Source organism: Pterocles gutturalis, unplaced genomic scaffold, assembly GCF_000699245.1.
Source record: "Pterocles gutturalis isolate BGI_N339 unplaced genomic scaffold, ASM69924v1 scaffold21150, whole genome shotgun sequence".
Classification (NCBI taxonomy): Eukaryota; Metazoa; Chordata; class Aves; order Pterocliformes; family Pteroclidae; genus Pterocles; species Pterocles gutturalis.
The window spans coordinates 5223-20714 of NW_010146633.1; the positions used below are offsets into that span (position 1 = coordinate 5223).

At 48.6% G+C, this 15492-nt stretch overlaps 1 protein-coding gene across 1 annotated transcript in view; it reads left to right on the plus strand.

Moving 5' to 3' along the window:
- Positions 1-13734, plus strand: part of RBM19 (RNA binding motif protein 19) — a gene marked incomplete at its 3' end in the record, with an annotated part of 18346 nt that extends 4612 nt beyond the window's left edge. Inside the window, exons 8-21 of the mRNA XM_010085821.1 lie at positions 348-419; positions 1117-1317; positions 2135-2265; positions 2670-2791; positions 3357-3453; positions 3922-4032; positions 4511-4711; positions 5203-5320; positions 6196-6201; positions 7652-7797; positions 9085-9145; positions 10870-10949; positions 12068-12123; positions 13618-13734. Coding sequence (XP_010084123.1) covers positions 348-419; positions 1117-1317; positions 2135-2265; positions 2670-2791; positions 3357-3453; positions 3922-4032; positions 4511-4711; positions 5203-5320; positions 6196-6201; positions 7652-7797; positions 9085-9145; positions 10870-10949; positions 12068-12123; positions 13618-13734 — 1519 coding nt within the window. The remainder of the gene's footprint in view (positions 1-347; positions 420-1116; positions 1318-2134; positions 2266-2669; positions 2792-3356; positions 3454-3921; positions 4033-4510; positions 4712-5202; positions 5321-6195; positions 6202-7651; positions 7798-9084; positions 9146-10869; positions 10950-12067; positions 12124-13617) is intronic.
- Between the last annotated feature and the right edge of the window lie 1758 nt (positions 13735-15492).

The following is a 15492-nucleotide window of genomic DNA, read 5'->3' on the forward strand; positions in this document are numbered from 1 at the left end:
AAGAGTGTGGAGCAAGTCCTCAGAGCTGGCAGGGAACTTGGCTGTATGCTGTTTTCCTTTCATAGCCTTACAGCGGATGCGCCTTTTATTTGCTCTTGAAGACACCTATAAAAGCCTACTTGAGCTGTTAAATCAGGTTTCTTTGGTTTGCATGTAGAGAATGAGCTTTTAAAAGGCAGCCTTCCAGTCTGCCATGGCCATTTTCAGGCTGGATTGAAACTTTAATAGGAGCAGAATGCTTTATCTATAGGAATCTATATTAAAGAAAGTCCAATTCACCCTTAATTAGCCAATTAGCGGTTGTCTGTTCCCACATGATGCTCAGCTGAACCTTTCCTTCCTCCAAGGTTATATCTTTGTTGACTTGAAGAGTGAAGCAGAAGTACAAAGGGCCTTGAAGCGAAAGAAAGAATACCTGGGTAAGGGCTGTTTGTTCCTTCTAGCTCTGTCTGATGTCGTCGGCAGAGTGCTCAGCTGCTGAAGTGTTCACTGCGGAAGTATCTCCCGTTGTTTTAGTTTTTCCCAGGCAGATGGTGGGGGTGGTTTCCTCCACTCGGCTGACAGGGGATAAACCAGGTGCCGTGTCAGGAGCAGCAGAGAATTGGCAAGTGACTGAGCTGTGCATGTTGCTCTTTAGCCCTTGTTTTTTGTCTTGTGCTTGAAGTGTATCTTGCGCTTTGTATAAAAATTATATTGTTTAAATCTCATTGGGGTAGCGCAGGGGATTTGTACAAACGATTTGGTAAGCCTGTGTTTGAAACCCGTTCTTGGCCTAGCCATTAGTGGAATTACTAAAATTATATTTGCAAAAATCCTGTGCAGAATGGGAATATCTACCTGGAAGCCTGTGGACTCAGTTGGCACAGGCAGAAATGCTGGAGCTCTCTGAAAGGAAGGGAGACTGGGGAGCTGTCTAGCAAATGTTATCCTGTTTTTTATGAAGACTGATTTCTTGCAGCCTCCACCTCCTCTTTTTTTAAATCGGGCAGAGTTCTGCTGCAAGCTTGTGGAATTGTGATTGTTTGTGTCACTGCTGTAAGCCCAGGCTCTTTGCGCATTGCTCTTGATTGCCCTTGGGAAGCATCTAATGTTCCTCTGTGTGTGTTTGTGCGTTAGGTGGGCGATGCGTTGAGGTATCCCGATGTGCGAACACCCCAAAAGAAACTGTTACGGCAAAACCTGATAACCAGCCATGGCAGAGAAGGAAGAGAGATGATGAGGAAGAGGAGGACTTGGCTGAATCAGGGAGACTCTTTGTCAGGAATCTTCCCTTTACCAGCACTGAGGAGGACTTGGAGAAGATCTTTTCCAAGTATGGTGAGTATTTGCTGTGGGACTGGGACTTGCAGGGCTACGTCCTTCTTGCACACAGAGGTTTGCTTGCTGGGTGTGAATGGACAGAGCTCTGTGGTCCACACCTCTCGGCTGTGGGCCAGCTCCCATCATCTTTACTGCCTGGTGTGGTAGTGTGTGACTGCTCGGCTTTGAAGCTGGTGCTGGCTCCGTGCTCCTTCGCTTGAAGCGTGTACTGCTGTGCGTGGCTGTCCTCATCCCTCTCATCGCATCCCGTGTGCCTCAGTAAGAGCTCTTGCTGGTCAGCACAGGCTCTGAGTCCTAGGGAGAAGAGGAGAAGATAACCAAAAGCATCTGCTGCATGAAGTGCTGGTTGTGCAGGAGTTTTCTAGATACTGTAGGTAAGAGGTGGATCTCTCAGGTACTCCCCAAATTGATGTTTGGGGAAGCTGGAAGCTTCCCTTTTCTAGCTCAAAGTTAAATTTCAGGTTGTTTTGGCATTAGAGTGTCCTGCAGGGAGAGAGGGTTAGGTTGTGTAAATCTTTATTCCTGGCTGAAGGGAAATGCAGCTGCTCAGCGCTTGCCTGGTTTGTGCTGTGTGTCAAAGCCCTGTGAGCTGCCACGGTGCACAACCAGACTTGGGGTGCTTCTGCTGGGCCTGCCCGGTCCGTCAGCAGCCAGCAGCTCCTCACCCAGGCTGGGGGCTTGCTGCACAACCCTCTGTGATACTCGGAGCTGCTCCTTGGTTCCTCTCCTCCCTGGCTTTGGCCAGGAGGTGCCAGGTCAGAGTGTGTAATGGCTGTGTGAGGACATCTCTCATGGAAGGCCTTGCCTTTTGCAGGACCCCTCTCGGAGATCCATTTCCCTATTGACAGACTGACCAAGAAACCCAAAGGATTTGCGTTCATCACCTATATGATTCCTGAGCACGCGGTGAAGGCCTACGCGGAAATGGATGGGCAAGTTTTCCAGGTAGGGTGACTGATGATTTTCCTCTACTGTTGGACTGCAGCTGGTGGGAATGTTTGTTAGTAATGTGGCCAAGTGCTTGCTTTTGTGCTTTGCTGAAAAGGTTGAGTCTATTTTGCCTTGCTGCATGGGGACACAGTTGCTTTTGGCAGAGTAGCCTGGTTTGCACAGCCTTGCAGGTGCCAAAATCTAAGCTAGAGGTGGAGAAGGAGATTTGAGGCTTGGTCTCTCACACTGTGTGGCTGCTCTGACTTGCAGTAATGTCTCCTTTGGGAAGGAAGGTTCCCTCCTTCCACCTAGGTTGCTTGACTAGGAGAGATGCTAGAAAATTTCTTCTGCTGTGCTTAGTTTGTGAACCTCTGTGGGTTATTTCACAGCTGCTGGACCTCTTCTTCCTTTTTTTCTAGGGTAGAATGATGCATCTTTTACCGTCCACAATCAAAAAGGAAAAAATCGAAGATGTAGATGCAGAAGAGTCTTCCTCCTACAAAAAGCAGAAAGAGGCCAAGGACAAAGCCAACAGTGCCAGGTACAGAGGTGTCTTGTGGTGGGGCAAGACAACACAACCTGCCAAATTCCCAAGTGGCAGGGATGCATGTGGGCATGAATGCATGTGGGGTCTTTGCAGGGGCTGTATAGATTACCAGAGTCAATAACGCATTTGCTGTGCAGCTCTGTTTCCTTTATCTCTTACCTACTTTATTTGTCTATCTGAGTAGCTCTAGTAGTTCAGTGAGCATCAGAAATTGAGAGAAATGTGATTTGGAATGGCTTTGTGCTTTTAGGAAACCAGTTGAAAAACGTGTGTTCCTCTGAGCCAACATCTGAACTTCTGCAACTGCAGAGCTGTGACCGGTGACCTCTAGGGAAGAAGAGCTAAGCTGCCTGCACTGCTGCCTTTCTGCTCACTCTCCCGTCATGTCTCCCTCATCCTGTCCCTTCTCTAAGGATGTTCCACCCTTCTTTCCCTCTAGCTCTTCACCCTGGCTGCTAACGGTGGCATTCAAAGCTGGTTTTTCCCAGGACCATTGACTAGAGAGACACCAGTGACGGGACCGCGTGAGTCTGAACCTGGCTCTTCTTCCTCTTTGCAGCTCTCACAACTGGAACACGTTGTTCGTGGGGACAAACGCTGTGGCTGATGCCATTGCTCAGAAGTACAACGCTTCCAAAAGTCAAGTGCTGGATCATGTGAGTTGGGTGGTTGATCATCTGGGATGGGAGATCACTTTCCTATCTATTTCCTCGTGCCCCGGGCCTTCCTGGTCTTTTTGTGCAGCAAAAGCTGCTGTGCATCAAGGCGCCTCATGCAGGCTGAGAGATCAGTGGGGCTGTGCCTTCTCTGTGGGATCTGAGCCTAACAACCCCTCTGTCACTGCGAGACAAAGGGACGCTCCCAGCCCTCCTTCCCACTCTGCTTTTCTGTGCCTGAATTTTGCATTTCTGCATAGCTAGAAGTTGATGGGAATTTACACCCTAAAGCTCAGATCCTTCCTGGAAATCTCATTTTGCCTTCGGAAGCGTTCTGACTCCAACAGTAGAACTCCCAGCAGCTTCGGAGGAGCTGAGCATTTTGCCTTATAGCTCTCCACCAAATTCTCTTTGCATCCTCTTTTGAGAGCAGCAGGACCAACAGGTGACTGACATTCTTGCCTGCAGGAGACTAAAGACAGTGTGGCAGTGAGGGTCGCTCTGGGAGAAACCGAGCTGGTCCAGGAAATTCGTCGGTTCCTCATTGAAAACGGAGTCAGCCTGGACTCCTTCAGTCAGGTAAGATGCACAGCTAGAGGCAACGATGTGGATATAAAGATCCTTTGAAGTGTCCTCAGATCTCTTAGAAATTAGTAATTAAATCCTCAGCATCTTGCAGGATTGAACCCTTACATGGATTAGGAAATGTTCTGTCCATGGAAAATGTAACTGCCCATGTGATGGTTGAAATGCATAGTATAAGGGCTCCGAGTATGACGGTCAGGTGGCTGTAGGCAGAGGAGTAGTCCTGTGTCCGTACCAGAGTGGATCTGGAGCTGAATTCTCCATACATGAGCATTTTGTGGAACAGGGAGGTTGTACTGGGCTGTGGATCTTTTAGGAAGTGTTTTCTAAATGGCTGTTGGCCATCTGAGATCCTGGAAAGGGGTGAGGTGGAGTGAGAGAGCACGGTGTGTAGGATCTGAAGTCTTGTAGGATACTGGGTTTTGCTTTTTTAAATCCCATCTCTTCTTTCTTCCCCCACTGAATGTGTCAGGCTGCTGGTGAGCGGAGTAAAACAGTGATCTTGGTAAAGAACCTCCCAGCTGGCACCAGTGTAGCAGAGCTGGAGGATGTCTTTGGCAAACACGGCAGCCTGGGCCGGGTGCTGCTGCCAGAAGGAGGCATCACGGCCATTGTGGAGTTCCTGGAGCCGACTGAGGCCAAGCAAGCGTTCACCAGGCTGGCCTACTCCAAGGTGAGCATGGCGATGGGTAGGCAGCTGCCTGGAGAATGTGGATCTTGGCTAGTTGTGCTTGCTGCAAAGGGGGCAGAGGACTTTTGAGGGAAGTGAGTTATCCCAGAACCCCTGCTGTTCCTCTCTATCGCTTGGGTTTAGGGAGATGCCCAGTGCATCCTTGTGCAGCAGTGGCTGAGTAGGGGTCTCAGCCTGCAGAAGGTGGCTGGAGAAGGGGGCTGTGATGCATCTAGAAAAGCCTTGGTGGCCTGGAGAGGGTTTCTTTTACCTTTTGCAGTACAGGAGTGTGGTACATTGTAGACTGTGGTCCTGTGTGAGGCTGGATACAGACTCTCCTTTGGTGCCAGAGAATTTAGCCAGCTGAAAAAGTTGCTCATCTTTTCCACTGCTGTTTTCCATTACAGCGTGAGAGGAAAATAAAGCTGAGAGCAGAGCTGCTTCTTCAGGCCTTGCCCTCCACTCTTTATTTCTCTCCTGTGTTCTCTTTACAGTTTCATTCTGTGCCGTTGTATCTGGAATGGGCTCCAATGGGTGTCTTCTTCAGCCCAGCGCCTCTGAAAAAAACCCTTGAGGATCCAGAAAAGGATGGCAAAGCACAGCTGGTACCTGGTAAGAGCTTTTACTTTGGGACAGAGGTGTCTCTGGTTGTTTTGACGCTCCTTCACATGTAATGCAGCAATGCTGACATTCCTGACCCTTTGGGGATGGAACCAGCCTCACAAAGTCACCTACGTGGCCCTTAGGGTCACCCTCTGTGTGGCACATTAGTTGATCATATCACACAAGCGCTGTGCTCGTTGCTGCCCTGCCCTCCTCACCTGGATGAGGTGTGGGCAGTGAAGGGCTGCTTGCAACACATAGCTCCATTTTGTACGGGGCTAACATGAGCTCTGGGAAGAGACTTTTGGTCTGGTCTGGTCTTGGCAGCAGCTGACGGGGAATCAGTAGCTGTTCTCTCTAAGCTGGACCTGACTATATATTTTGTCTGGGGCTTCAAGGACATGCTCTTCCCTTCCTGACTGTAGCCTCTTTCTCCCCATCCCAGAGGCTGTAAAAATAAAATCTTGCTTGTATATTTAAAACCTCTTAAGATCCTTTTTATAAAAGAAAAAGAAGGGGCTGGTGGAGCATGGCTTTATGTAGGTTTGTTTTGCTAGAAGCTATTCCAGGATTCTGAGGTTTTGCGAGGGGGGAGAAAACCTGATGAAAAGCCTCTTCCTGGGCTGCTGTTCTGCACCTGGGTCACAGGGGAGGGCTGGAGCCAGAGGAAAGCAGGGGGCCACTTTATCTCCCTGTCACCGAGGCCCTCACCTGGAGATAAAGGACTTTAAGCGCAGGAGCTCCTGCAAGGTAGCTCGGGGCTGATCGTGGTCTTTGCTGCCAAACTCTGTAGCTGCGAGAGGGAAGGGAGCTGAGGTGCAGTGAACACCTCACTCACAAAGGGCTCCTGGTGGCAGCGTGTGGCTGTATTGTGCCAGCCACAGATGGAGGCACCTCTTCATCCCATCCCGCTCCTGCCTTGCTCAATCTCTTGCCTCCTCTTTCCTCAAACAAGCCTCCTTCAAAGGTGATGGGTCTTTTTCTATGTCTTGTGGGCAAATACCCCCCTGGCTGGAGCGAGGAGTGTCGGACCACCCAACCAAAAAGGCTTGGGCTGTGTGGTGCTGGGGACAGGGAGCACAGCCAGATGGAGCTGCGTGGGGAAAGACAGCTCTTGGGGTGGAGCTGGGGGGGTCTCTGCCCACCCCTGGTCCCATGCAGGTTCTCCTTTGTAAGAAAGGAGGGAGAAATAAGCCTAGAAAAATCAACAAGGGGGTGTTAATGCCAAAGGGAGATGTGTAGTTTGCCCCTTCTGAGCATAGCACCAGCTGTGCTGTAGGGGATGAAGCTGCTCTAAAAGACAAATGGTGTAGCGAGGAAAGGAGTTGGCGAGTCAGTGGAGGGGAGAGAGCATGCTTATGTGTATTCTCTGGTGTCTAATAAGGGCCTAGTCCCACTGCAGCCTCTGCTTCAGTGTTGGGATCAACAGATCTCTCCCCACCCTCCCATGTGTGCAGAAGCTCAATAGCTTTGAGGCCTCTTTGTCATGTTAAGTCCAGTATAAATTAGGCTATTTTAGTAGCTGGGAAGATGGGGGAATGGATGGATGGATGGATATATGGACGGAGAGAGTCAAAGTACAGTTGCCAAAGCTTCACCCCTTGGTAAGAGCAACTGCAAATACCGGCAGATTCGCCCATTGATCAGCTGCACAGCACCCAGGGTTCTGTTAACTTCCCAGCTGTGGGCAGCTGTTGTGCTGACTGCTGAATTGCAGCTTGATTATTTGGTTTTCTTTTTACAGATCTGTATGTGCAGAGTCCCAGAGCACGATTTGTACAAAATAGTGTGTGTGGCTGTTGCTCTGAGTGAGGTTTGTGGGTCACAGAATATAAACCCTCGAAGTGTTAATGCTATAGTGAAGCCCTTCAAGACCACAGCCTCTGTGCTGGATGCAGTTCTCCGTCAGTATGTGTTTGGGCTTAATAAACCGTATTTCTTCACATGCTGATGGGGAAGTTAGTGTTTCCTGTCCTGCGGATACATATTGGCAAGAGATGAGGTTTCAGAGCAGTGCAGAAGGATGCTCGAGGAAGTTTGGGGCTCCTTGCCTAGTGCAGCAGGTATCTGGCCCGGTTTGGTGTGAGGATGTCCGAGTGCTGGGGAAGCAGGTTTGTGGAGTTTTAAGACTCAAAGAATAGGCAATATTTTAGTTTTCATGGGGACATGTTCATATACTGTGTGTTGAGCTTGCTTCAGTCTGTGTCCACCCGCAAGAGCCAACAGAGAAGTGGCCCGTTCCTGCTAGAGTAGTAACTATGAGCTGGGGTCGTGGGCAAGCTCCCCCAAAATTTGGCTTTGTAACATCTTGCAAAGTTGGGTTTATTCTTTTTGTTTTAGATGAAGCTGTAAAGGGCTCAGAAGAAACAGCAGCACAGGAAGAAGAGGAAGAAGAAGAAGAGGAGGAGGAAGAAGAAAGCATTCCTGGGTGTACCTTGTTCATCAAAAACCTGAACTTTGCCACCACAGAAGACACACTGAAGGAGGTGAGCCATAAGTGATGAGGTGTAACTGGGTTTTGCTTAGCATTGTCTGCTCTGATGGAGTGGGAAGGGGTTGAGAGTGTGGTTGAGGGCCAAACTGAGATGCCTGATGGAGTAAAGCCCCCACTCCCAGCATGGGCTGGAAGAAGAGGCTTAGCTCTGCTGCAGAAGGCAAGGGGCAAGCTGTTCTTCACCTCTGTTGTACTGAAGATAAAGTGTTTAAATGAGTGAAATTGCAGCCAGTACCTGATGGGAGATGTGGGAGCACTGGATTGTATGGGACTGGGAACCTCTGCTTTGGGGTTTCAGGTGTCAAGACAAATGTATCTGAAACAGTTTTGATGGGGTTTAATTCCACCTCGGGACAGGTGAAGGCAGCAGGAAATCTTCTAAGCCTCCTCATTTCCCATGCTTTCTGCAGTGCTTCTCCTAGGGACAAGCACTTGTGCAGCTGTGATGTTGCTTTCTGTGTTAAGGCATAAAGAAATAAATGACGGTTTCACCGAGATGTGCTTTTCATCCAGGCTTCTACTGACACTGAGCTGTCTGTGCTTTACCTCAGCAAAACACCTGGGAGAGATCTTAGTGTTTTTAAAACCATGTGGGATATAAATAGCAAAATAGGGAAAAGCAACTGGGAGTTCCTGTCTCTGTCGCTTTCCGTAGCCATGTGAAAAGCCACATTTCATGGCCCAAGAATGTTGGCACAATGTCAGTCCATCCTGGACCCATGCTCCTTCACCTTGGGACTGCGGTACTAACAGACACCCTGGTCCAGTTGGGTCTGGGGACAAATGTAAATGTTCAGAGGAGGATTGGGACTTGTCTCTTCTTCTTTTTGTGCCTCCTGGCTGAGGTTTTATGAAGGATTTGAATAGATGGCTTGTCGCTGTAGGGCAGCCCCTGCCACCCTGCATGGCTTTGGAAGGAGCCGTATTCAAGGTGCATTGCAGGAGTCACCCACCGCTAAAGTCCCCACCTGGGTGTGAGGGTGTCTTGTAATCCATAATCCTCCTCCAGAGCCATCCCAGATTGCTCTGTAGTTTCTGAGGGGTGATGGAGGATTTCTGGGAACATGTGCATTGCTGTCTTGAAAAGGCTCTGTATGCCTGTGTGGGCGTCTATTTGTACAGAAATATTTTATAAGAGAAGACACAGCTGCAGTGACTGCTTGTCAGGTGTGCGCTGGGGGGAGGTGGGCTGAGGATTGTGTGCTCTCACATTGTCACTCAGGTTGAGTTGCAAGGCTGTGACAAAGGGAACTGAATCACGTGTCCAAATTCCTTGCAGACATTCTCCAAAGTGGGAGCTGTGAAGAGCTGCACGATATCCAAGAAGAAAGACAAAGCAGGTACTCTCGATGTTGCTGTTCAATTCCTTCCCTCGGCTGGTTGCTGCGGGCTCAGGTGTGGCATTGTTTTAGCATTCAGCTGGCTGAGCATTTGTGTTCTCAGTGGTGAAATCCTTAATATTTTTAGAAGTATGCCTGTTGAAATGGCTGAAAGCAGCAACCAAAAATACCACGGGGTTTGATCTAGAAGGTTAAGCTCAATTGTGGGATTTGTGGAGACGTGGCCTTCTCTTGAGATCTTGAGATAGAGAAGCCAGCTCCTTCAGGATCACAGAAGAGAGCGGGATGCGAGTTGAACCAGTGCCCCATGATGATTAAACCTATGCACGACATGCTTTATCCGCAACAACAGCCAGGATCTTCAAGGATGCCAGGCTGAGTACTGTGTGCTGAGTGGGCTTCGTTTGCCTTCTGCCTGCCAGCTTCGAGCCCAGCAAGACTGTGGTGACGAGTGGTTTTGCCTGTTGTATTGGCTCTGCTCACTTTCTGGGCGGTTGGACAGGGATGGGTTTGCTTAAGGCAAGCGCTGGCTAGATGGTCTGTGGCTTCTTTCCAGATTTTAGCTTTATGGGATTTTGCTTTACCAGGGCTCCCCTTGTGTGGGATACTTGAAAACCCAGATCTACTGGAAGAAAAAGAAATAAAACAAACTCTTCAGTACTGCTCACATGTCTGGCTGTAGGCGTGCTTGTGACCAGACGGCAAGGTTTGAGTCTAGGCTGATCTCACACCACCTACCAAAGCGATCCCCTTCAGTCACTGTGGGGTCATCACTGCAGTCTGCTACCATGGGGTCTTGAAGTTGAAAACTGGGTGTTATGGTTTTGCTTGTGGGTTTTTCCTTTCCTCAGCCAGCCTTAACTATGGCTCTTGTGCTGGTCAGTGTATTCCTCAGAAGCACGGTGTGACCGTAGGTGCTGCAAACCTTTGCTGTGCAGGGAGGTGGAATAGATGTCTCCTTCTGCGTGGAACCACCAGCTGCCCACCTGGGTTTATAGAAGCGCTTGCTCCTATTGAGCCTTGCAGATATCAAAGGTGTTTTGTCTCTTAAGTGAACCACAGAGCTTGCACTTTGTGATGATGGGAAATAGAGCACATGGCAGTCCACACTGAACCACATCTCACATGCCCCGCGCCCAGCAGTGGTCAGTAACTGGCTGCTTGTCAAGTGTCGGTCAAAACTATTTTCTGAAGGGGTCACAGGTTAGAATTGTCTCTTCTGGGGACCAACGTGCAGCCTGCGTATTGCTATCCTGCAACAAAAGTCACACCTGCTTCTGGGTAGCTGGCAAGTTTTCCAAATGAAGGTTTTGTTTCAGTCAGGAGGAAAAAGTCGTGTGTCTAAAGAAATGTTTATGTATCCCTAATGGGATCACTTACCCTGACTATGACCGGTGCTTGTTTTGTAGGAATTGGTGCTTTATTTAAGGAGGCTGTACTGAAATTAAGCAAAGTGAAAAATCTGTTTTGCATGCAACATCAGTTATCTCCTCTTCAACATTGGCACCAAAACAAGCTGTTCCAGAGCAGCATCTTGCTCAAAATGAGTCAGCAGGGGTGCTCATGAGGGGTGTCCGAGTCAGGGCACGGGCAGGCTGGCCCTTTGCCTGGGGTATTAGTTTCTGTCCCCCCAATTTTGGCCATCCTGATTTGTTTTTAAATTTTCCACTTAGTATCACTGCTGTTTCCTGCTAGCTTCATCAATCCCCTTTCTCTTCTGACAGGCACTTTGCTTTCAATGGGCTTTGGGTTTGTGGAGTACAAGAAACCCGAGAGCGCACAGAAGGCTCTGCGCCGGCTCCAGGTAAGCTTAAGCATCGTTGGTCCGGATTTCTTTCCAGAGATGGTGGGCAGAGGCTTGGATGAAGCGTGAAGTTCAAAATGTAGCTGAGGATGTTGGTGCCATGAATTAAACTGCGCAGATGGAGAAGCCTTTCAAATGGGCCAGGTCCCACTCACAAGGAGGAAAAAATATTGCTTAGTGTTTGGTGCTGCAGAGTTTGGCTTCACCGTCTGACTCTGCCATTACTTCAGGGTCTTCCAGCCTCCTACCTTCTCCATGGCATGTCACAGATTTTGGCTGCACTCTGAAGGAATCCATCATTCTCTCTGCTGCTAGGAAAACATCTGAGTGCTTTATTCACACTGCCTGGGTGGTGCGGGGCAGGCAGCAGGAGGGATCCCTTCCTAGGCAGATGTGAAGGGATTACCCTGTGTGACCTGTGCACGTTCAGTGACGACGATCCACGAGTGTCCCCTTGAACAGGCGGTTGTTTCACATACCACAGCCTAGGTAGTCATGGGGTTGATGTGTGTTCTCCATCCTTTTGAAAGGCAGAATTCTGGGGACGAGAGCAGGAAAAAGGGGTATTTTTGTGGAGGAGAGGGCAGCAGGGCCCCAGGTTCGTGGCGTGGTGCCTTTGCATGTTGTGTGCCTTGTCAGGGATGGTTAGGAACTGTAGGAAGTTCCTTGAGGCTCAGGAAGCAAAAGAGAGAAGCCTTTCTTGGTGTGGTGGCTGCTGTGATGGCCAATGAGACACCCTTGGTTCATTCCAGAACAAATAAGACAGTCCTTGCCTGGAAGAGTTTGCAGTCTAGAGGCAGAGGAAACCATAGCCCGAAGCAGCAGCTCGCCTTTGCCAGTTTAGCGGCAGAGCTGAGGGTGATGGACAGCTGGATCAGGGATGTTGGTTGCTGCTTCAGTCAATCAAGCTGGCTCCAACCTCCTACTGGGAGCCTTGCCTCGTGTGAGCAGTGTTCAACAGAGAAAAACCTTGGCAGGGAGAAGGGGAGGAATATATGGGAAAAAGCAAGATGTGAAATGCTGCGCTTGTACCCTGGAAGCTTGGAAGCTGTCGTGACTCTAATTTTCTGTTAAGTTCTTTTTCTTTTCTGTTGTTGTTTCTTTGTTTGAACTTCTAGGGCTGCTCTGTGGATGGCCATAAGCTGGAGGTGAAAATCTCGGAGAGAGCTGTCAGGTAAAGCTTATGTCTCACCTCTGTAACACAGTTATATTTAAGCTGCAGTAATGCTTGGTAGGTTCCTTGCTTCTTACCTCATCTCTGCATCATGAGGGACGTGGTCAGTACTGCTCTGACTGTTGGGCACATCAGCCTTTGTTGTGCTTTACTCGGAGTCACTTTAGTCAATCTTACCTGGAAAGAAAAAAGAAATGATGAATAGCTGATGTGAAGGCGTTCACTCACTAAGCGGCATATTTCCAGTTAAAATCCCTCAGCAACATGCAGTAGCGGGACCCCAAAAATGAGCCCAAAGACAGAACTGGGCACACGAGTGTTCTTCCACTCTCAAAGAAAAGGCTCCTTAAAACCTCTGCTTTGGTGGTGCTTGGGTCAGCATTGCAAAATCAACCGATAGCCCAAGTTCCAGTGGGTTTAAAGACAAATACTCTCTGGGTAATGAAATCTTTTACCCTTGTTCATCAGGGAGAACAGGAGCTTAAGAACAAACTTTTGCTGCCAATTCTGATCAAATCAAGACAAACACAGGGTTCTTTCTTGCTTGGAAAAAAATTTTGGTTTAACTTCTTTTGTTTGGGCCATGAGCTGCAGAGGAGATGGTTACTTGTGGATGAATTTACTTGGAGTTCAAGTCCTGCTTTTTAGGGTTTCCTTCCTAGTTTTTATCCAGTACAGAATCTTCTAAGTGCAAAGTTGAAAATTAATCCAGATGTTTGAAGGTGAATGTCGGCACCTAAAAACTCTGCTTTAGACACTTTGGAAACTCTGCTGGAGGAGGTATCTCTTAAATGCCAGGATTTGTTTGGAAATCTGGTCCCTGGGGACGAGAAGCAGTCTGACAGCTCCCTGTCTGCACTTTGTGTTTTAATTCTTTAATAAACCATTTTCATCCATTTTGATTTTTCAAATCCCTTCAGTAGGTATCCAGCCTGCGATGTGGAATGCTTTGCTTTACAAAATAAGCTGCTGTGTTTTGTATGAGGTAAATTCTTAGTTTGTCCACATGCACTACAATTCTGAAGTTAAAAAAACCCAAAAAACAAAACAAAACAAAACCAAAACCAATCTATTAAAAAATTTAATTTGCTATTTTCTAAGCCAGTAAGAAAAAGAATCAAAATTAACTTACATTGACCTATTTTTTTTTTTAGTGTATCAAATAGTTTGTTCTCCTGCCAATTGAGTGGACAAGATTTAATGTCAAAATAAAAGTTAGTGGCAAGTGTGAGTCCAGGTTTGCTGCCTGACCTCAACTGAGGTTGCAGTCAGCAAGCTGGAAACTTTGATTTTTTCGATGTAGGATTTAAATCACTTAAATTCATTCCTTCTCGCTGTACTGTATGACATATGTTGTCACCAGTAAGATGCCAGTGAGGATGTTGATGTGAGCTCACTGGCTGATTTTTCTGCATTCCTAATTTTGAAGGAGACAGAATGCAGTGGGTGTTTTTCTGCACAATGGTCCTTACCTGCCCTTCCTTTGACTTCCAGGCCTGCTGTGAAATCATCCCGAAAGAAACAAACTGTCAAGAAGCAGAAGACTTCCAAGATCTTGGTCCGAAACATCCCATTCCAGGCCACTGTCAGGGAAATCAGGGAACTCTTCAGGTAGGAAAGCGCTTTGTCGGCTCTGCGGAGCACTCGGTGCTGGAGCTGGTGTGATTTTCATTTGGGATCTCGCTATTGGATTGTATATATGATGAGTTTAGTTTCCTTTCTGGAAGCAAACAAGCCTTTTACTGGATGTAAACGCAAATGGCTTGGCAGGTTATACCAGTATAGAAATTCTGCTGGTGAGACAGAGATGGCATAAGTCAGCGTTTTGGCTGGAGCCGCTGCGAGCTGTCAGACCCGCTGGCCCCTCGCCATGCAGCAGACATCCGCGGAGCCTGGAGATCTCCCTGCCTGTCGAGTCAATGACATAGCCTTGGGTATTTTATTTTTTTTCCTTTTGCCTGAAAGCCATGCAGCAGCTTTCCTGGTGCTCAGCCCACCTGGCTAGAAGGAGCACCCAGAGCCGCTGCAGACAGCTGCTGCAAAAGGTTTTAGCTGGGGCTGGCTCCCTCCTCCGTCTGCCTTCCCCGCATGATGCTGTAGCTCCTTCCTGTCACGGAGGGAGCACTTACATCTTGCTTTCCTTTCCACAAGTGTTTTGCTGCCTCGTGTAGTTGGTGGAGTGTTGTGCCGTGGTTGGCTTGGCAGCCCTGTGTCTGTAGGGGTGTGGGACCGTGCTCCTGCAAGAAATCCCCTGGCAGCCGTGAGACCTGCCTGGGATAGCGCTGAGTGTTGAATGGGGATTTTGGGATCCCAGCCCGCATTCTTCTGTGCGCTGGCTGATCTCTCTTTTCTTTGTATCCTCAGCCTTTTGTGCAGTGACTCGTTAAGCCTTGTAATGCATCCTGGAAAAGAGATGAAACTTTGTCAGATACAGCAGACAGCATCTTTTCAGCTCCCAGGATGAGAATCTTCTGCTCATTGACCCGAGCCATGGTCCCTGCTCCGCTGCAGGCTTGCAGAAGGAATTTGGGGGAATTGCTGTCCAGTTCTGCCTGTCAGTTTTTCCTGTCTGCAAAATAAGGTGATAGCTCACATCTGCAGGGCAGGGTGAAGTGCTGCGTGAGGAGGTGGGTTTTCTGTGTGGGTCTGCCTAAGCAGAAGGCAGGCGCTTTCCTCTGGTCAGGGCTGTGGCATTCCTTCCCAAAGGGACTGAGCTGAGGAATCACTTAACCCTTTGAAACCTCCCCAGACCATGCAATGAGAACTTCCTGGCGAGGACCCACAGGGCAAATGGATTGTTCATTGCAAGGGAAACTACGCGTTTCCCTACGTGCAGTGAATTTTGCTTAACTTTTATTAGTGTGTGATGTTCTCTTGGCGTGACCACAGGTAAGGACGGTGGGTCCCGCGTGGCTGGCAGGCTGTTTTCTTGCAAGGTGTAAGGTGGTGAGGGAAAGCTGGATGTTGGAACATTGTTTTGGGGTGGACTTTGGGGATTTAACTGAATGCAGACTGTGACTTGGCTCTTGGATACACATTGCTGGAAGGGTGGTGGTAGGCACGACATAAAGATCCTGTAGGAAAGCAAAAGGTTTTTATTCCTTGTGGATGCTTCTGCTTCAGCACTGCCCTGAGAGGCCCTACCGAAACAGGGCGAAAAACCTGGACTTCGAGGCACTGTGCTGGGTTTTCTTAGCACATGGGGCACTGCTAATTTAAAACCCAACAGTGTGTGGCTACAGAAGTGACCTTCATAAAACTGGACCAAACAAAAGTTGTTATCGCGCCGGGGTTCAGCTGGGGGGTGTATTTGCCTTCTAGAGCCCTGGGGTAAGTTCAAGGTGCTGGGAGGCTGATGTGTATCACGAG